The 20,434-nt window shown below is 25.4% G+C and overlaps 1 protein-coding gene across 1 annotated transcript in view; it reads left to right on the plus strand.

Annotated features, from left to right (window-relative positions):
* Window positions 1-17,021, plus strand: part of LOC145849621 (uncharacterized) — a 39,939-nt gene extending 22,918 nt beyond the window's left edge. Inside the window, exons 13-34 of the mRNA XM_082954597.1 lie at window positions 698-861; window positions 1,213-1,411; window positions 1,800-1,884; window positions 2,292-2,399; window positions 2,561-2,660; window positions 2,733-2,777; window positions 4,228-4,320; window positions 4,941-5,108; window positions 5,387-5,530; window positions 5,677-6,000; window positions 6,255-6,362; window positions 6,735-7,052; window positions 7,175-7,404; window positions 8,366-8,470; window positions 8,931-9,370; window positions 9,663-9,708; window positions 10,031-10,239; window positions 12,091-12,202; window positions 13,799-14,018; window positions 14,294-14,433; window positions 15,312-15,450; window positions 16,441-17,021. Of these exons, the coding sequence (XP_082810723.1) occupies window positions 698-861; window positions 1,213-1,411; window positions 1,800-1,884; window positions 2,292-2,399; window positions 2,561-2,660; window positions 2,733-2,777; window positions 4,228-4,320; window positions 4,941-5,108; window positions 5,387-5,530; window positions 5,677-6,000; window positions 6,255-6,362; window positions 6,735-7,052; window positions 7,175-7,404; window positions 8,366-8,470; window positions 8,931-9,370; window positions 9,663-9,708; window positions 10,031-10,239; window positions 12,091-12,202; window positions 13,799-14,018; window positions 14,294-14,433; window positions 15,312-15,450; window positions 16,441-16,604 (3,661 nt within the window). The 3' untranslated portion in view covers window positions 16,605-17,021. The remainder of the gene's footprint in view (window positions 1-697; window positions 862-1,212; window positions 1,412-1,799; window positions 1,885-2,291; window positions 2,400-2,560; window positions 2,661-2,732; window positions 2,778-4,227; window positions 4,321-4,940; window positions 5,109-5,386; window positions 5,531-5,676; window positions 6,001-6,254; window positions 6,363-6,734; window positions 7,053-7,174; window positions 7,405-8,365; window positions 8,471-8,930; window positions 9,371-9,662; window positions 9,709-10,030; window positions 10,240-12,090; window positions 12,203-13,798; window positions 14,019-14,293; window positions 14,434-15,311; window positions 15,451-16,440) is intronic.
* The last annotated feature ends 3,413 nt before the right edge of the window (window positions 17,022-20,434 follow it).

Consider the following 20,434-nt stretch of genomic DNA (forward strand, 5'->3'; position numbering starts at 1 on the left):
TAAAAAAACCTAGAAGAAACTTCTCAAAAACATTTTGAAACCCTGTATATGTTACTTCTCATTGAAAACAAAAAATCTGTTAAATTTTAAGATTTTATCAGTTTTGTTTAAGTTTTTGATTCAATCGTATGAAATAAAAAAAAATAAGTGGGGATATTCTTAAAATTTCGAAAAAATTCCTAAAGTTCTATTTCACTTCACTTAAAAAAATCTCGACTTAATTAAAATACTTACGACAAAGATAAACTTACAAAAACATTAGATATAAGGAAGTTTCAGATAATTGCTCAAAAACTGAATGAAGAAATATATTTTCATTATAAGCTATTTGTACCATTTTGTTTTGCGCCTTCCGTTTGAAGCCTATTGAGCTCTCAAACTGAATTCGCTTAGATATCAAAACGTTCTTTAAAAAAATCAGTTTAAAACAACAGCGAGCTCACTTTTTAAAACAAAAAAAACAACTGGTTAAAAATAAGTAATTTACCCCTTCTGGTTTAAATTCTGCAAACTTCATGTTTAATATCAGTTCTGTTTATGTGACTCTGATTACTGGTATAGAGAGCATGTTATTAAAATTAGTATACTTATAAAGTGTAAATATAAACTATTAATAGTAAATTAAAGTATTTGTTAACATTTTTGGACTATTTAGTATTTAAATTGAATGTCAGTAAGTTTTATTAAAACCTTGCAGTGGAGGAGTTTTTTATGTTGACGTAATGAACTACGGAATGAGCAAAAATGTCAAATTTAAATACAATGAGCAAGAATTTGTTTGCAATAGCAATGATGTTATCAATGTTATTACTTGTTTTAATGCAAATGGAAAATTTATTGCTCCGATGGTTGTTTTCCCCAGTTAGTCTTAAGCAGCTGTTATGTAGTTTTAACTTAAAAGGCTTTTTATCAATTAAGTTTTTCAACTATGTTTTTTATTAATTTAAATTTAGTTAATCTGTTTTGCAGTTATTTTTTTATTCTTTTATAATCTAAATAGTTAAACAAAAGTTTTTTTTTGTGATAATGTAGTTAGATAACTTTTTTTTTTTGCTTATCAAAGTAATATTTGTCAAATTCTAAACATAAATTACATTTTTATAAAAAACTATAATTACACATAATTCACAGTTAGTTGTTATACTTAAATAAAACCCTTTATAGTCTTGTAACGGAACTTAAGCTGTATAAATAAGACAAATTATCTTATAGGAAAGTTCAAGATTGATGAAAAACACCAAGGTATCATAGGGTGTCGTTCTAAAGACGAAAACACAAACACCAATTTACAGCAGTATATCAGAAAGTACACTTCTGATCAGAACGATTTTATTGTGATTGTAGATGGTGACGTTAATCTGAATTATACAAGTGTTACACATGGATTTCAAAATAATTATTGGTTTTTTAAGTAAGTGATAATTAAGATAAAAAACTTCATAAATTTGAAATCTCCTATTCTTGTTATATGCTTGTATTTTTCAATTTTTTAGTTTGTTTTTTAATACTCATACCTTAATTCATATTTTTGACTTTAGTAGAAGTTATATAAAATAGAGTTAACCGAATAAAACAGTTCGGGACTTTTAACTTAAATTGAATTTTTGCAACTAAGTTTTAAGCTTAATTAAATGCCTAAATTAATTTAAATGTTGCATTTTAAATATTAGTTTTAGATAACAATTTATGTTATAAACAATGGACTTAAAAGTATATATTAGAAATACGACTGTTGAATAATCTGATTATCTAGTTATAATATAAAAGTTTTATGAATAATTTAAGAAAAAATTAATTAGAATGATGCCAGAATTAGAAGGTGTTTTTACTTCTCTTGATCTTCAACTAATTGGTAAAAATTGTCAACAATTGAAGCGAGATTGCGTTAGTTTATGACTCAAATTTCTTTTGAGTGTTATCTAGATTTTTAAAAAACTGTTATTCAAATTAAAAAAATATTTTAAATTTTGTATGATTAATAATTCTAGACAAGAATGCTTAACGTAATAGTACTTGATGTTGTTAGTTGAATTAAAATGTTGTATTGATGCTACTAAAAGTTTTGTATAACTTGTGTTTCTTGAAATGAGTATTTATTACGTAATTGACTTAATCACTATTGCAATATACTTTTTCAAATTATTATACAAATTGTCTTAAATAGTAAGTTTAAAAAACTGTTTTTGGAAAGTTGAAGTCTATTTTGGTTCAAGTTTTTCATTAAGTTTAAAAAAGGAAAAAGAAGCATAACTTAGTTTAATGTGCAATATGTTATATTTTGACCATGACAGTTGCAAACTTCACTGAGAAAACGTCAACCACTTCCTATTCTCGATGTGCAGCAAAATTTACATAAAAAAATTTCTGAAATTTTTTATTCTACGCCTCAATTCATTCAGGTAAAACAACAGATATTTTAAAAACTTAAAATGTTATTGTAGTTAATATTATTTTGAGTTATTACTACTGAAAGTTATATTATGAATATTAAAATTTAGTTTATGGTAAGATAATTTTTATCTAAAAAACTCCTTAAGCTAAATTTGATTGAAATTTGCAGATAGAGTTTGAAAAATCAATGATATGGCCGCAGAATGTACAGCCTGAAGGTACCAAAGTTTTATCAGGATATGAGGTTAATTGGTATCAACCTATTGCAGGTGAGTAATTTATTTTGTGTAGATAAGTATGTTTTATAATATTAAGACAAAATAATAAAATTATTTTTATAGATAAGAGGCGCCAAATGATCAACGGCTACAGAAAAAACAGCAAAGGTATTTTATTGCATGAAAAAATAACACTAAAGTTGTTCATCAAATATTATATCATGATTTCTTTGAATTGCACAAAAGTAGAGTTTATATTTTATAATTTGAAAATTTGAACTGAGGCTTTGACATTTATTGCTATTTTACATAATAAAATGTTTCGATTAAATTAGTTTTATATTCTTTAAAATAGTATATTCTCAGACAAATGTTAGTATGTACTGTGTATATATGTTTGACTAGTTTTAGTCGTTTCATAAATGAGTTTGTCAACTGCACTAAAAAAAACGTATAAAAACTAGCTTAAGTCTGAAAAATGAATATAATAGTAGAGCAGGGTTGCCACAAAGTCGACAAAAACCAGGAAAGAATAAGGGTATTTGAAAAAAAGTCAGAAGTAAGTAGGATTTTTTGAAGATGTCTGGAAAATTCAATATATTTGTTATAAACATGCTCTTAATGAAAAGTTAATCATCAATAAAAACTGCATTTTGCTAATGTTATTTTCTAAAAAAAAATTGCTTTTAAAATTCATCATTTTTTCAGGGTCTAAGTGAGTTTAAGGAATAGATTAAAATATTTTATTGCCTCACGTGTGTATTAACTGTGTGGTAGAGATACAAAGTATTTTGCTAGTAGAAATGTTTATTGCAAATACATCGATCATAACTAGATGGTTCAAATGGTGCAATGCAAGTTATATTATTGAGTCCGGAAAAAGAACTGTTGTATTAATTTATATCAAATTAAAAATAAAAACTTCATAATTTCAAGGATTTGTTTTGTTAATCCATTTTCGTATTAGTTTTGATTAAGAATTTGATTTAGAAAAGTCAGGAAATTTTTTCAGCTTGGTCTGTGGCAACACTGATAGACTGATTTTCGACTTAGCTGTTTATTTAAAAAGATTCAAACTATATAACCCTAGTGAGAGTATTTTTTATCTTATTAGGTTTTAAATTGTTTTTACTTAATATATTATAAAGTAGGGATTTTTTCTTAAGAAATTGTAAAAAGAAAATTTTAACAAAGATAATTTTAATTTAATTAATATAAATAATTTCCTTAAATAAGTATCATTAGTTAGATATTTATTGGTTGTAATGTTGTTTTGACTATTAAAAAAACCTTTTAGTAAAGTGTGATGTATTTTAATACTTTTATGATTGTACTATTTTTCGATCAATTTTAAGTTGTTAATAGGATAATAAACTACCCACTTAAGGGTAAAAAAGGGGCGATAGTTCCCCCCAGTTAAACTGGTATAAATTCAAATTAAATTTTGAATTTGAGCTAAGGTTTTTACATGTTTGTAGAAGTACAGATAAAATTAGGCTACTAAGTATGATTCTGAGTGATAAATTCTAACACCATTTAAATTATGTACTTGATGAATAATTATGTTTCATAAATTAAAAAAGTGCATATTCGATCTACAATTTGTGTAAATGTTCAGACGGAAATATCTCTGCCAAAGCAAAACTTGTTTTATGGAAAGGCGATATTATTGTTCGCGATTTGAAGAAGTGGCACGCATTATCTTTAAAAGGTGAGGTAAAACCTCTAAAGTTAACGTGTCAAAGTTCAAAAATTATAATCGCTTGCAAGTATATTTTTTGTATTTTAATTAAACCTATAAAATGCTAAATACAATGCTAATTTTAATTCATGAGTTTGCTGCATGAAAAATAGTTGATACAAAAGTTCTAAATTCATCGGATTATAGTAATTTCTTTGACAAGTTTTGAATTAAGCTGAATTATATTTGAATAATTAAGTTAATAGAAATAAATATTAAAAAATTAATTATTATTAAGTTCAATTAAAGTTAAATAAATCAAGATAATATCAAATAATCAAAATAAGATACATGCACACACGAACTAAAAACATATAATAAAAGTGTTAAGATACAGTTTAAATTGAAGCACTTGGCTCGAAACACGTCTTAACATTTATTCAAAATCCATTTTTTAATCTCAGGCAAATCCTTTATATTTAAAAAGCAGATTTTAGATATGAATTAAATAAATAAAAAAAAACACCTTAAAAATAAACAGTATAAGTAAAACAATTGAACACAAAAATGACTAAATTATATCAATCACCACCATGTATTTATTTAAGGGTAGTTAAATGAAACACAAAAAGTTAATATGTAAATTCTAGACCGTAACAAGTTCAAAGAAATAAACCAAACTGAAGACAGTCCGAAGTTACTGAGAAAAGAAGAGTATGAAATAAATGAAACTGTTTTTGCCAAGCATTTAGATGGTATAAAGTTATATCGGGCTGTGGTCCTTGAAAAAGTCCCTTCATCAATCAAACGTAGAGGAGGTAAGCATTTGAAAAAAAGTCAAGTTAACACCACTGATTGTATTTCTTATGACTTTAAAAACGATCGAAGTATTAATTATAAAAAACTACAAAGTATTTCAATGAAACTTGTACTTTTATGTTAATTTAAATTCAATCAATGTATGTTAATTATAAATAAATTCTTCAATTGTTAACAGCATCCTTATCAAAAAAACACTTTTATCACATAAGAAGTTAACATATTTCGATTAAATACTTTGTTGACACTAGAATTTCAATAAATCCTAATGTTCTAGATATTTACAAAGTGAAGTTTTTTGAAGACTTGAAAATTTTTAATGTTTATAATGATGACATTCGGGTATGGCCCTATGATAAAATATCCGAGCTTCCTAAAAATTTACAAAATGATGACAACAAAGTTCCTGCAGAAATTAAAAGTTTATTTCAGATTTTCTATAGTTTCTTTTCATTTTTGACTGCTTTATTGATTATTAAAACCTGCATTTAATAGATACCTGAAAATAGTAATAAATTTGCTATAGCTAGTACTAAAATTATTTAATTTTTATTATTTATGTTACAGTGTTGGAAGGTTTTGGACAAAAGATTGTTGTTTTGCCTAAGTCAACGAAGACACAAGAAGTTATAAAAACTTTAGTAAAACAACCTAAAATCACAGATAAACAGACATATTCTCAAGAAGTAGTTGGAGAATCGAAAAATAAATTAGTATCGTCAAATTTCCTAAACACAAAACGAGAAATTAACTTGACTACGTCACTTAGTACTAAGAGTAAAACATTAAATGAGCCGAGTTTAGCGACAGATTCTTCTACAATGGCTGCAAGTACAGATATATCTTCTACTCCACATAAGAGTACACCGCCATCTCTTGCTAGAGATCCAAGTTAGTAAAAAAAAATTGTAGTCATCATCGAATGAATTTGTATTATTTTGACACTCGTCTTTTAGTTACTTATTATTTACAAATTAATAATTAAATTAAGTTAGTTAACTAACAAGTTAAATTATTTTTAATTGTGCTTAACTTTTTTGCACCACACTTAGAAAGATTTTGCTAACTTAATTTGGACATCAAAAAGTTATTATTGTGCGAAAAAATTATAAAACATTTTCTACTATAAGTACATGTATTTCTAGGTAAAACGCCAATAGTTAAAGGAAAAGAACATTGTGTTGGAGATCGAGTATGGAGTAAATGGAAAGATATTTACTATCATTCAACTGTTATACAGTGCAATAGTGACGGTCTGTCCATTATAAAGACTACTTAATAAATTATAACTAAACTATCTAATATTGACTATTCTTTTTAACTTTGATATGTTTTTTAAATAGAAAAGGTTTTAATTGAACTTTAAGAAAAAACAAATGACTAATATACTTTGCCACAGTTAACTTACTAATTGCATAGTTTAAAAAAATTAAAACAATCAAGTATAGCAATTAGTATTTTATCTAATTAATTGATAAGTCTAATAAATTAATCTGTCTAATCAATGGTAAAGGTTGAAAAGTTTTTGTTTTGGTTGACAGTCGAGTTTTTTAGAAATCAAAATTAAACTTTATTTATAGTTAAAAGCTTGATGCTCCATTTTTAACCAATAATAAACAACACAGGAACTTACACTGTTTTATTTGATGACAATAAAAAATACGATCTAGTAGCAACTTCAATTACTTCAAGAAAACCTGATAAAATCGGAGTTTACGCCAACATAAATTTGAAAAAGCGAAAAGAACATGAAAAAGTTCTTCAAAAATCAAAAAAATATCTGGAAGAATTGAAATCTGGTAAAGTAGCAGTACCAATTTCGATTAAAAAGAAAAAAAAGTCTACTCCACTACCTGCAAAATCTGTTGTCGAGCCAACGAGAATTTCTAAACGGCAATCTGAGAGATTTAATAAAAACCAAAGTCTTACATCTAATATCCAGAGTAATTATTTTGTCAATATAACTTAAATTTATTTTATAAATAACTTATGTTTAATTTTTAATGTTCTAGTTTTATTCTAGTTTGTTTTTACAGAATAATCATATATTTATAATGATTTATAGCAACGAAACGGTCTGCATCCAACTTTAAAGAGCTGAACGTCTTAAGTAAGAGTTTACAGAAAGAGCCTCCTTCAAAAGTTTTTAAAAAAGACACATCAGACAAAATAAGTAGTAAACAATTTCTATCGAGCAAAACTGTTCCGCAGCAAGTAAAATCTGATTGTTGTCCACTAAAATTATCAGCAAAAACTACTAATGGTGATATTTCAACTGAACATGACTTAAACAAAGTTAGTTGCTAATTTGAATGTTATATCTCATAGGTTGGTTACTTAAAAAGTATTTTTTATTTAAGTATACCGTCTCATAACAAGGTGAAAAAGTATTTTTTAACCAATCCATCCAATCCATTATGATAAAAAAAATCATAATCGTTTTGTCATTTGTTTCAAAAAGATTTACTTGTTAGTACAAAACTGATTTTTTATTTTTATTTTGTATATTTTGAAAATTCTTAAATTAATTTGATAGTCCGGACCTTAATATCAGTAAAGATAATAACTATTACGACCCCACATTAAAGAATCACTGATCTAAATAGTCCATAGCAATTTTTTGTACTATCTTTCTCTCAGATGACTTTAAATTAAAAAAAAAATACAAAAATAATGTTTTTTTTTTTGAAACAGCAAAAGACTGACAACTAGGAAATATTGAAGTTGCAGTGACAGATTAATTCCTAAATAAAAAATTATATGCTGTAATACTGAAAATTCACCATGTTTTATTTTTAGGCAAATGCTTTCTATATGTAATAAGATTTTTCGTTCAAATTAATATAGTTGGGATTGAGTTTAAAGCTCATTCGATGATTTGGCATATTTAGTCATATACTACTAGCTATATTTCTGCGCACCTTTTTAATGTTGTTATTTATAAGTTTTATGCAAAATGCCTTTGTTATTTATTTTCGTGGTATTTGTTTTAATTCTTTTTTTTTGTTGTTTAGATTTGTTGATTTATTTTTATCCATATGAAATAAAGCTAATTTACTAAATGATGCGTAGTTATTTACGATGACATTCTTATACAATATTACATCTTATCTGATTCTTATAGGCCTTCAGTGCTCGGAATAAATTTGTTGGTTAAAATTTTAGGTTTTTATTTTAAGTATTAGATGCAACATAACTTAATTGTGATTAAAATCTTGAATTAATGTTTTTTTTGATGTTTTAAATAATTTTTAAGAAGTCTTCCTCAGTTATAGTGATCAAATCACCAAACGCTTCACTTGCTGAAAATGCTACTTCTACTTCTATAGTTGATGTCAATCAAATTAGTTCATCAACGACAGTTTGTTTTTTTAACATTTGTATTTGGTGTTAAAAAGTTTCAGCACTGTAGCTTTATATATAAAATTGAGTTAGTCATGTATCAATTAAAAATACATGTACACAAAAGCTAGCTTAATAGTTTGTATCAGTGCTGTAATATTTTAATCATTGTTTATTCTGTTAAGATTCTTAATAAAAATGTAAAGATCTTCAATTGAGATAAGCGGTAATATTTTAAGTAATTAATTTTTATTACAAAAGTAATAGTGCTGAAAAAAGTTAACTACGATCTTTTTTTTTAAACGTTGGACTTGAATTAGAGTAGTTATAGTTTTTTTGATAAATTAAGAATTCAAATATGATCTGAGATTCTTAGTAGGTACTGTTAGTTGAAATAATCAAATTAATAAATTTAAAGTAGTTAAACAATTTGTTATGTCAAAAATCTGAAGAGAATTTCACAAATAATTATCTTTCAGAACGTGAAAGTGAATGCCAATATTTCTTCAAACTGTAAAGTTTGTGATGTAGACATGCCAGCAGAACTAAGTAAAACTAAACCTGAAAAAATAAAAATAAATGAAGTGATCGACGCAGTAAATGCTGAAACGGATTCTTCATTGAATGTTGAAAAGTCTCAATTAAGTGCAACAAACATTCTTACAACGAACCCAATAATCGATGATTTTTTTGATAAAAGCCTAGATCCAAAACTAATAAGTAAAGTTAATACTGACGATTTTACCACCACGAAAGACGAAGTTCTTGAAAAAGATACTAATAGCTTTTGTGTGGAAAAAAACCAATTACAGGAAATTGAAGACCATAAAACAGATGATAAAATTTCTGTTAGTGGGCAAGCCTTAACTCAAGGAGAATACGATTCTGATGATAACAGTGAGACAAATGATAAATACATGTTTGTTTTTATAAATGTTTTTATTTTCAAGTTTCTTAAGTTCAAATTGATCATTGCAGTAATTATTTTTACAGTAAAAATAAATTATTAAATTTTAATAGAGTTGTTAAGTAATATCTCTACTTACTTGTATTTCACTAGCTTTTTAAAATCTTAAGTTTAAAAATAACAGTATGTACATTTTTCTCCTTTTTCTATTTATGTTACATACACAAAACTTATTTAAATTATAATATAATTTTAAAAAGTTTTTATAGCCAAGCTGAACAATTAGTTTTTTATGTTATTTTAGACTTGGAGTTAACAAACCACTAGAGGAACTAGCACAACAACGAGAAGTTGGTTTTGCAATAAATTTTTAAATAATTGTTTATCTAAATGTTGAATTACTTTGTTTACATTTTGCATTGAAATATAGATTTAAAATTAATGTTGTATGCAACAGCTTTGAACTTACGAGAACTTGAATTTTTTAGTAGGCACTTTTAATAGTTTCAGCATTTAACAAATAAAAGTTGTAAAAATGAGAGTCCATAATATAAGAAAACTAAATTTTTAAAAATTTAATTTTTGATTTATTTGCGAAGTGCTAAACAATCAATTATTAAAACGCTTATAATGTTATAGATCTTTTATCCAGCAAATAATGTACTTGTTCAGGAAGAAAACTCTGAAAACAGCTCAGATGAAGAAAACCAGATAGAATTTATTACAGACTGCTGTAAATACGATGATCAGGAAAGCTTTATTCAATGCGATAGATGTTTTTCATGGAAGCACACAAATTGTGAGAAAATCGACGAGTCCAGTGTTAAAATGGAAGATCAGTATGTCTGCAACGTTTGCAGGTTTCCCGAGAATGTCAGAAAGTCAGTCTGAATTTTTTGTTACATGTCTACTTAATAGTTTCTAAGCTTTGCCAAGACAAATTTAAACCGATAAATTAGAATAATATTTATATATTTTGAATAGTTACATTTTAAAAATAAGTACTGCTTCAATATATTTAAATTTTAGTGGTCGTTAAATTATAAGTTTTTGTAAAAAAATAATTTTTATATTTCATAATGAAAGACAACTTAAGTTGTGCAAAAAAAAAAACAGCTAAATACATTTTTACAAAAAAAAAAGTTTAACTAGTCAACTATCTTAGTTTATCCATTTCGTACAAATCTTTCTTTATAATAAGTTCGAATAATCAAATTAGTTTCCTTATTACTTACAACAACTAAGAATTGAATTATATAATAAAATTTAAAGTTTGCTTAAAATATGCTTTCAGTAAAAAAGATAACAAACATTAAGGGTATAAGGGGGGGGGGGGGGGGTAAGCACCCTTTTTTGGTTTTTGATCTTATTTTATATAGTTTTTACTAAGCTACAAGATGCTTTTTACAGATTTAAAAAATTCAAAATATTTTTTGAGATATAGTCAGTCAAAGTCGGAGGCAACAATAGGTTCCTTATGGGAGGCGCAAACTAAAACGGCAAATAACTAGAAATCACTAAAAATCTATCTTCTTCTACGTTTTTTGAGATAACTACCTCAAGTTTTCAGGAAATGTTCCTTGATATATTTAGAAAATTCTGTCGGAACCGAATTTTAAAAAATAAAAAAATAATAAATTTATAACAAAAAAGCAAAAAAAAACTGTTTTTTTTTGTTTATTTCTTATATTATTTTTTTATTTTTTTCATAATTACTTCCGACAGAAATTTCTAAATATATCAAGGAACATTTCCTGAAAGTTTGAGGTAGTTATCTCAAAAAACGTAGGAGAAGATAGATTTTTAGTAAAATAGTCTATTTTTGCCGTTTTAGTAAAAGCCTCCCATAAGGAACCTATTGTTGGCTCCGACTTTGACCGGCTATATCTCAAAAATTATTTTGAACTTTTTAAATCTGTAAAAAGCATTTTGTAGCTTAGTAAAAACTATATAAAATAAGATCAAAAACCAAAAAAGGATGCTCTCCCCCTATGCCCTTAAATTTTTTTTTTATTTCGAAATTTTAACACAATAAAATAGTTATAATTTTACTTCTAAGGATCCAGTATGGTTTTTACGAATTTATTTTATTTTAAATAATTGTACATTAATATTTTACGCTTAGTATGATCCAATATAAGATGTGTGCTATTAAACTTTAAAACTTTTATTTTTCTTAATTGATAATTATAATTAAAACATTGAAAATAAACTCAATAAAAAAATCGTTTTCTATAACTAAGAAATAAATAAAGCAAAAAGTGTTTTCTATTAGCGCTTTTGAATAATGTTTTTGTTATTTTTCAAGAAATTTTGCAAAAGTATGTATGAGGTCATAAGCTTAAAAGCAAATGTTTTTGATACAAGGATGACTAAATTACAAAATTTTGTGTAACTTTTTTTTTCCGATTCATTTTTTCAGGATAATCGTAAAACGACATAATGTTTAAAAAATAGTTAAACGTATCCAAATTTCAAACTTTTTGCGATATGTTTTAGTTTTCAACGTCATTGAAGTGAAACTTGATACTTAAGTTAAATTTAATCAAAAAAAATTACTTAAGGTATAATGGCGTACAGTGAAGTTCCTTATAAAAATTAATGAATCTGATAACTTATAATTACTGTTCGATAACTTAACTTCAATTAAGGTACTATTAAAACAAAGCTAAATTTCGTAATATCTTTTCTAGTAGTCTATTGTAAATTAACGTAAAATATAAATAATTTAGATCTCAACAATTTGAATGGAGTCAAAATTATCTTAGAACCGGGAAAATTCACGGAATAGAAATTGAAGAAAAACAAGATGGTGTAATTTTTAACAGTGCAGATGAAATTAAAGTTTGTTCTTTTTAATAGACTTAAATAAGTAATCCTCTGAGTTTATGTTAATTTAAGTGATGTTTTTTTTTCAAATTTTTGGGCCGGATTTACCTGGAAGTTTTTGGGGAGTCTGACTTAAAATTCTTTGCGGGCTGCGTATTTTTTTAATCAATACTAAAAGTAAAATATTCTTTTGAAAGCTAAATAGCAACAAAATTACAAATTAATAGGGAAAAGTTGTATAGAAAATAAAATCAGTATCACATTTTATAATATTTGTTTTAAAAAAATTAAGATTATTTGTTTCCCAAAATTAGTTTTCCAGTTATTATGCTTCGCAATAATATAAATGATCTACTATTATAATAAATGTTTCTGAAAAGTAATTTCAAAACGGTACAGCAAAAAAATTATTTTATCTATTTAAATTGTGGTAGTGTAATCAATTACAACTAAGTTTATTAATAAAATGATGAATTTTAATCAAAATGACTAAAATGTATGATATCTGGTTTCATTTGTAATCCTAAACATTATGTTCATACACAAGTATTTTTTACATAGTCTTAGCTGTTTATTCATATATTTTAATGTTTGTTAAAAGATATTAGAGATATTCACAACTCTAAAACTTAGTTTTAAGGTATAAGTACTAAGTTTTGTGGGAGTACAAATTTTAGGTACAATTCATTTTTCTTTACAAGAACTAAGTATTAAAGATTTTTATTTAATTGAAGTGTAAGCTTTTAAAGTCTGATATGACATCAACAATCACTGTATTAATTATTTAGAGTTTAGGATTTAAAATTATGAATCAACTTCAAGTATTGGTCAAAATACTATAATAATTTTTTTTTACTTATTTTAATACTCGTGTAAGTGATTCATTTTTAATTTTAACAAAACACGACAATGCACGTCATTTTATTATAAATCTTTTTATCTTTTAGTTATAATGTTTTTACTTAGTGCTTGATTAAATTGAACAATTGTGTTTAGTAATATATATAAAATTTACTAGTAATAGATTAGATATAACAGCTTATCACTGAATTTGTTATGTTAAGGGCATAGGGGGGGTCAATCACCTTTTTCACAATCTAGTCTTATTTTATGGAGTTGTAACTAAGCTATGAGTTGTTTTTTGCAGATTTTTTAAGCTCAATATATTTTTGAGATAAAGCTGGTTGAAGTCGGAGACTACAATAGTAATAATCAAATCCCCAATAGCTTAAATGACTTCTAAAGGGGATTTTCCTTACTTTGAAAAAATGTCAGGCTAAACTGGTCTCAGACAGGCTAAATAAAAAAAAATCGCGCATATACAAGTATTATTTAAAATAGTTATAAAGTAGTAACACACTAGAAGTTGTAAGGTAGATTCCAAATTTAAATAGGATTTTTTTTATATTTAGAATAATTTTTTTCCGTACCATGATTTTTTAACTTTATTTTAAAATTCATATTGATAGTAGTTAAATTTAATTATTCAAAAAAAAGCAAAAAAGACGAGTTCTAAGTATACAAACTAGACCATACTTAATAATTAAATCTTTATACTTTAAAAATGAAAAATATATTAACGAGTTCTATAAACTGGTATTCACGATTCAGATATGTACTCACATTAATGAAAGAAATCATCAAATGAAAGAGAGAATAGAAAAACTTTTGGCAATTAACTACAAAGTAAATAGTACTGAAGATGAAAGTCTTGCTAGAACGTATTTGCTCGTAAATTTCATTCTGATGAATAGAGATAGCCATCCGCCTGCAGTAGAATTGTTTGAAGATGCTTATCGTCCTCAGATCACTGAACAAACTGGTATTCCAAGTAAGTTTTATTTCATTAAAAAAATTACACGACAACGTGTTGGCTCTGTTTTCCAGAAAGTTGAGTAGATAGTGTGTAAATTCGTAAAACTAAATTAGATAACTTTACTCTCATAGAAAGTATTTAAAATGTTAAACTATTTTTTTATATATCATTATTTACACTAAAGCTTCATACTTAAATAAAAATTTTTTTTTTACAATTTGATATTCACTTAAAATTTTTGTGGTAAATATTTCTTATCAGTATTAAAAAACTTACAATCCTTTTTACAGAAAACTATTTAGACATTGCAGCAATGGAAAAGTTTATAAGTAATGTTGATTTAGAAAAAATTAAAGAACTTCTGTTCAAGAATCCTAAAGAAGAGTTCAAACATTACCAATTAATTGAAATTGAAGATCCTAGATACCAGGTTTTACAAATATAAAACAGATCAGTTTTTAAATTACACTTTAAAATGGTTGTTATAATTTATACTACTGATTTAATGTTTTTACGATTTTTTCAGGCATTTATTAATAAAATAATCTAAAAATACATAAATGTTAAAAAAAAAAAAAGTTCAAAAAAGAGCTAAATTTTAAGGAAGATAAAAGTTAAAAAAGTGCTTAGTACCTAAACTTACATACAGCTACTAAAATTTAAGGTTAGAATAATTAAATTCATTTTTGTTAAAAGAATTTTAAACTGAAAAATCAAGTTAAAGTTACATTCTTTATCAGATCATATGTTAATAATTACACAAATACTGACTTCAAAATTTTTCTAGTTATTTTGCGTTTAATACGCTGTTCGAAAGCTATATTTTTATTTACTACATAACAATTGCAAACATAAGTACAAAATTTTACAAAAAACAAAAGTTTTACTTTATAATATTATTAACACAAACCTATTAAAACTAAATTTTAAATTACAAATTTTTTTTGTAATGTTTACCTAAATATTAAAAAAGATATTTTTTATGAAAAGTTTCCGCTCTTCTTAACAAAAAAAACCACGCGCCACCACTGGTCTTCAGAAAAATTTTAACAAATTATTGTTGGTAAGCATGTACCAACTGACTTCGATACACTTTTGCAAAAATTGGCATTATTATTTGGTTTTCTGTACAGTTCATACGAGGGTTTCCTAAACTCAATTTAATAGTGGGCCAAATTGATTAAATTACCGCCCCCTTAATGAGTTATCGCTCTTTTTGGGTAACTGTGGTAATTAGCTTATTTAGATAATATATATGCATACAACAATTTCAATTAACTACTTATATTAAGATAATTTAACTTGCAGGTAAAAGAAAATGAAAGTGAATTAAAAATGATCAGTAGATCAGTTATTTTGAACTGTAAACGGTTTTATGATGCTTTGTTTTCATTAGAACATAAAAGAATTCTTGAGTTTGGTAAAAAAACAGAAGAAATTGAGTTAAGTAAGTTTAATTTGTAATTAACAGTTTTAGAAAGATTATGATTTTTAAGTATACACTTTTTTTTATTTAAGTCTAATAAAAGAGTGCTAGAATACAAAGATTTGGACCATAAAACGTATTATTAAATTTTAAGTTGTACATTAGTTTATGGTACTGATCTCCAACTTATAGTTTTCAATTCTTCACGCATTGACGTTAAAGTAAATAGGTAAGTTAAGGAATAAAATTGTCATTAATGACCAAATGTTTTGAAAGCTACTTGCTTTAACAAATAACTTAAGGGCATAGGGGGGTCCGACATTTTTTTATTTATTAAGAATAACATTGTATCTTATGTTAAAGCTTAAAGTACAAACTACAAGCCAGTTTTTATAGAATTTAAAAATCTTATTTAACTTATGAGATATTGTGATTTTTATAAAAAGTTTCTGATACAAACGTATGGACCGCAATTTGTTTGGGGTCAATTTTCTCGGAAATTTTAAAAATCACTAAAAACCTATCTCCTCCTTCATTTTTTAAGCTAAAGACCTCAAATTTTCAGGAGACGTTTCTCTTGTAATTTAGAAGACTTTGAATGTTGGAGCTTTGAAAACATCAAAAAATAAAAATTATAGATAAAAAAAACAAAAAAAACTAGGTGGTTTTTTTTAATTAATTTTTTTTTTCAAAATTAAAAAAATTCCTGCATTCAATCTTATTAAGATTAATAATACACTTTCTATGAAAATTTGAAGAAGATTGCTTTAAAAATGAAGGAGAAGATAGATTTTTAGTGAAATGGTCTTTTTTCGCGTTTTTAAATTTTCTTTAGGAACCTATTGAGGTCACCGACTTTGATCGCTCATATATCAAAAATACTTTAAATTTTTTCAAGCGGTTAAAAATGTCTGATAGCTCAGATAAAACTCTATAAAATAAGATCAACTTGTAAAAATCAACCTATGCCCTTAATGTGAGTTTTTATCATATTAGTGTAAAATAAAACAGAAATGGAAAAGTTACGGAAGGCGAAGAAAACTTGGAGTGGAATTAACAACATTAAAACACCTCAAAATAAAGAAGAGTTTTTGAAGGATTATCAAAAAATTATTAAAAACAAAAGTAAAAGTAGAAGATGTCGATTGTCGTCATCTGGCTCTTCGTCCAACTAAAAGCATTTAAGTTTTGTGTAGGGTTTTATGATGTTATCACTGTTAAAGTAATTGTTTTGTAAGATTAGAAAAATTAAACTATCTTTATGAATCTAAAACTTTAAAAAAATAAAGAGTTGTCAGAAGTTAAAGATATTAGTTGTATTGATATAAATACTTTGTTAGTGAGCATTACATGTCTTAGTTTTTCTTAAACTTTTTCTTCAAAACTAAAAGCGTAAATAATTGTTATTAAATTTTCAGAAATTGAAGTTTTGGCCATAATTATGTTTAATGTTTTATGAATTAATTAACTTTTAAAACATATAATAAACATTTGTAGTAAAATATAGTCTGCCATTACTTAGTTTCCTAGAAATTATCTTGATTTTTATAATTAAAGAAAGTTTTTTTTGAAGTTTTACTCACTAATACTAATGCTAAATATGTCTTTTCTATAGTAGAAGTTTTATAAGTTTGCTGTTGTAGTAATCGTGTGTTTATAAATTAAATAAATTTTCACCAATTCATGAATTAAATCTATTTTTCGTTAGTTTTATTTATAAATTAAATGTTTTCATACTCTGTTGTCAAATAAAAAAACAGATTTAACAAAATATGGCTTAATAAAATACAAAAAAAATTACAGCTTTTAATGATATTATGAATTAAAACCATGAGCTACTATTCTAAATAAATCCTTCATCAAATACGATGACTATTAACATTTCTCAACAGTTATATACTCATTTTAATTACAGCTTGATGGATTATTTTTTGTAACAATATAATAGTACTACTCTGAATATTTTAATCCGTGACTTAAAAAAAATATTTTAAATTTTTAAACGCAGGCTTTCATCAATTAGTTGTTAAAGTTAACTCATATATATTAAAATGACTAAAATTTTTATGAAAATTTAAAACAACCAGGTTTAAAATTTCCCAGTAGGCAATTTAGAGCGTAAAGTGTTCTCTTTTTTTACAGAACTCATTTTAAGTTTATGTTGTTGTACTGAAATAGTTGACCAAGCTCAATCTTAAGTCATTAAAGCAATCTTTTATGCTGATCTATGGTTAAATTAAACTTTTTTGCAAACGTTATTGAATTAAACTGGATGCGTGGCAATTCAAATTCTTAACAAAAAAAATTAATAAATCATATTTCAAAAACTTATTTATATTTGAAAAAATTACAAGAGCGGTTGTAAATCTAATTAATAGCATAAACTTAGTAAATATTTTCTGCAGATTTTAGGGATTTTTTAAATTTACTAAAATTAAAAATTTATTTGAGCCATATCTCAAAGTATTCAACATTTTTCGAAAAAAAGAAAGCGTTTGTAGGTAAATAATATAGTTACAACCTCTTTTTAGTTCTTTTCAATTATATAGTACTATTTGAGATATGGCCTCTATGACAATTTTAATTTGTCGCTTGCTGCTGTCAAACTAGCTTACACAGTACAAACACTTAATCTACTACACACATATTTCGAACCTAAAACTAACTAACGCACACAAAAATAATACCGTAGAATTCGGAATAAGTAAAAAGAAGGAACAGCATAGCAAGACTAATTGCGTAACAAATACTGGACTCCGAACACTTTCTACTCTTAAAGAAATAATAGTTTCATAAAAGTGACAAACATCACATTAAAAAGGATAGCTAGTAAACAGATTGATAGTAATTTAGCACTTGGCCTCAATTTTTTTTTTTGTTGATATTATTGAAGCATTCAAGGCTACTTGTTATTATTATACAATCAGCACTAGTTAATATTTATATAAATTACATTATTTTCTATGAAACCGATTACGCTAGCTCACTTAAGATAACAAAAATATACTTTTTAGCTAATGAAGATATTAAGAACGATTAAGTATGCAGTTTTCCTTATATAGGTATTAATTGAAGATAATATCAGAACTTTCTTACACTTCGATAACTCCTGGTAGTTTCAAATTTTCGAAAAACTCCAGCTACTTATAACTGTTTTTGAAAATTAATGGGTTGAATGATTTTTTTTGTAAAACTTTGGTTAGTTAATATTTTTATCCTAAGTTTCAGATTTATTGACTTAATTTTTTTTAAACTCTTTTATGTCTTTTTGTTAACATTTCAACTTTTTAGGTGTTAAAGCTAATAGTTTTTATTTTCGGTTTTTAACTCATATTTGTCAATCTTCTTAAACTATGGCTAGCAAAATATAGTTCAAACTTACTTTTTTTTACTTAAAAAAAGTGGCAACCTCGTTATATGCTGTTCAGTTTAAATTGCTAAACATAACAAAGCAGAGTACATATAACATAAAAAACGATGTTTTTACATATGCTCCAAATTTTATGCATCAAACCTTTGTATTAGATAAAATTTATTGGCGCGAAATTACTATATAAACATCATTTGTAATGTGACTTAGAAATATAACCTACTGTTCAAATGTATGTTGCTTTTTACATTAAAAAGATATAATAAAAAGTTAAGATTTTTTTTTAAACCTGTTCATTTCTACGGTCTAGCTTTGTGTTTAACTTTTAAACTTTTTGTTATAGGTTTTGATTGAAAGATTTAAGATGCCACTGCCAACTTATGCACACTGTAAAACTTAGAAATAAAGAAATGTTACAATTTTAAGACTGACAAAAATCAGAAATACTGATCATATTCATCCAACTGAAAGCAATGAGCGTTTCAAAATTCGATCTAATCCACAATGCACGGCCAGACCTTTGAGCGCTTCTGCTAGTGGCAGGCATAACGTTTAAGAGTATCTTTTTTTGGGGTCTGCAGCAGACTAACTAATGGTAGCCATACTACAAAAAGGACTCCTGACATTCATATTTAATCAACTAATTAATTACTTATAGAAATCAGACAAACTAGGGTTAAAGTTTTTATATTGAAATATATAAGCAAAAGTTTATTAGTCTATTGCACAAACATTTTTTAGTCAGAAATTTTATTTGTAAAACTGTTTTAGAATATAATAACTAAATAAATGTTAATGTTTTTTTAATAATTAAACTTAAGTATTTGTTTAAAAAAATTGAATAACATCTTATTAAACCGTTTTTAAAATTAAACTTTTTATAGTTTTTATAAAGTATGGCTTTGAATAATGTACGGAGTTAAATAACTTTTATTTTATTTATTTTAAAATCAAAAAATATTTTGTAATATTGGAAATGACAAGTTTTCCTTCAGAAATATTTAAATAACTCTAATTATTTCTTTACTATTTTAGTTTAAAATTTTGGGTAGCTGTCAATTTGCACGAGCGTACGAAATTGCACGAATATGTTTTTGAACGAAGACACTTTTGCACGAGTAGACAATTTTCCACGAAGATATTTTTCACGATTTGTATTTTATTTTATACTATTTTTAATTTTATAATTAATTTTAACTTTTGTTAAAATTTAGTTTTTATTTTACTGTTACTGTTACCCCTAAGTTACGCCCTAACCCTTACCCTCGGTCGGTAATTTATTATTTTTCTTTTTTAATTGTTTTTTTATTTTTTATTTTTATTTTTAACTTTTTTTTCTACTATCACTGTTACCCCTTCCCCTTGGTTGGTAGCTTTTTTTTTAATTCCTTTATTTCATTTCTTTTTTTTTTAATAATTTCGATTAGTAACTTTTTTTTTTGAAAGTACTTTGGGCAATGTAACGAGTACTTATAACTTTGTAGATTTTTTTTGTAAAACAAAAAAGACTTTTTATTTAAAACGATTTTGATAAAGATAAAAAATCACGAAGAACAACACACAACCAAGGGAGAATTTGAGATACTTAAAACTATAATATTCTTACTTTGTGATAAAGTGATGCCGCGCAAAAGT

The sequence above is a fragment of the Thalia democratica genome, chromosome 2 (assembly GCF_965202585.1).
Source record: "Thalia democratica chromosome 2, ktThaDemo2.hap1.1, whole genome shotgun sequence".
Classification (NCBI taxonomy): Eukaryota; Metazoa; Chordata; class Thaliacea; order Salpida; family Salpidae; genus Thalia; species Thalia democratica.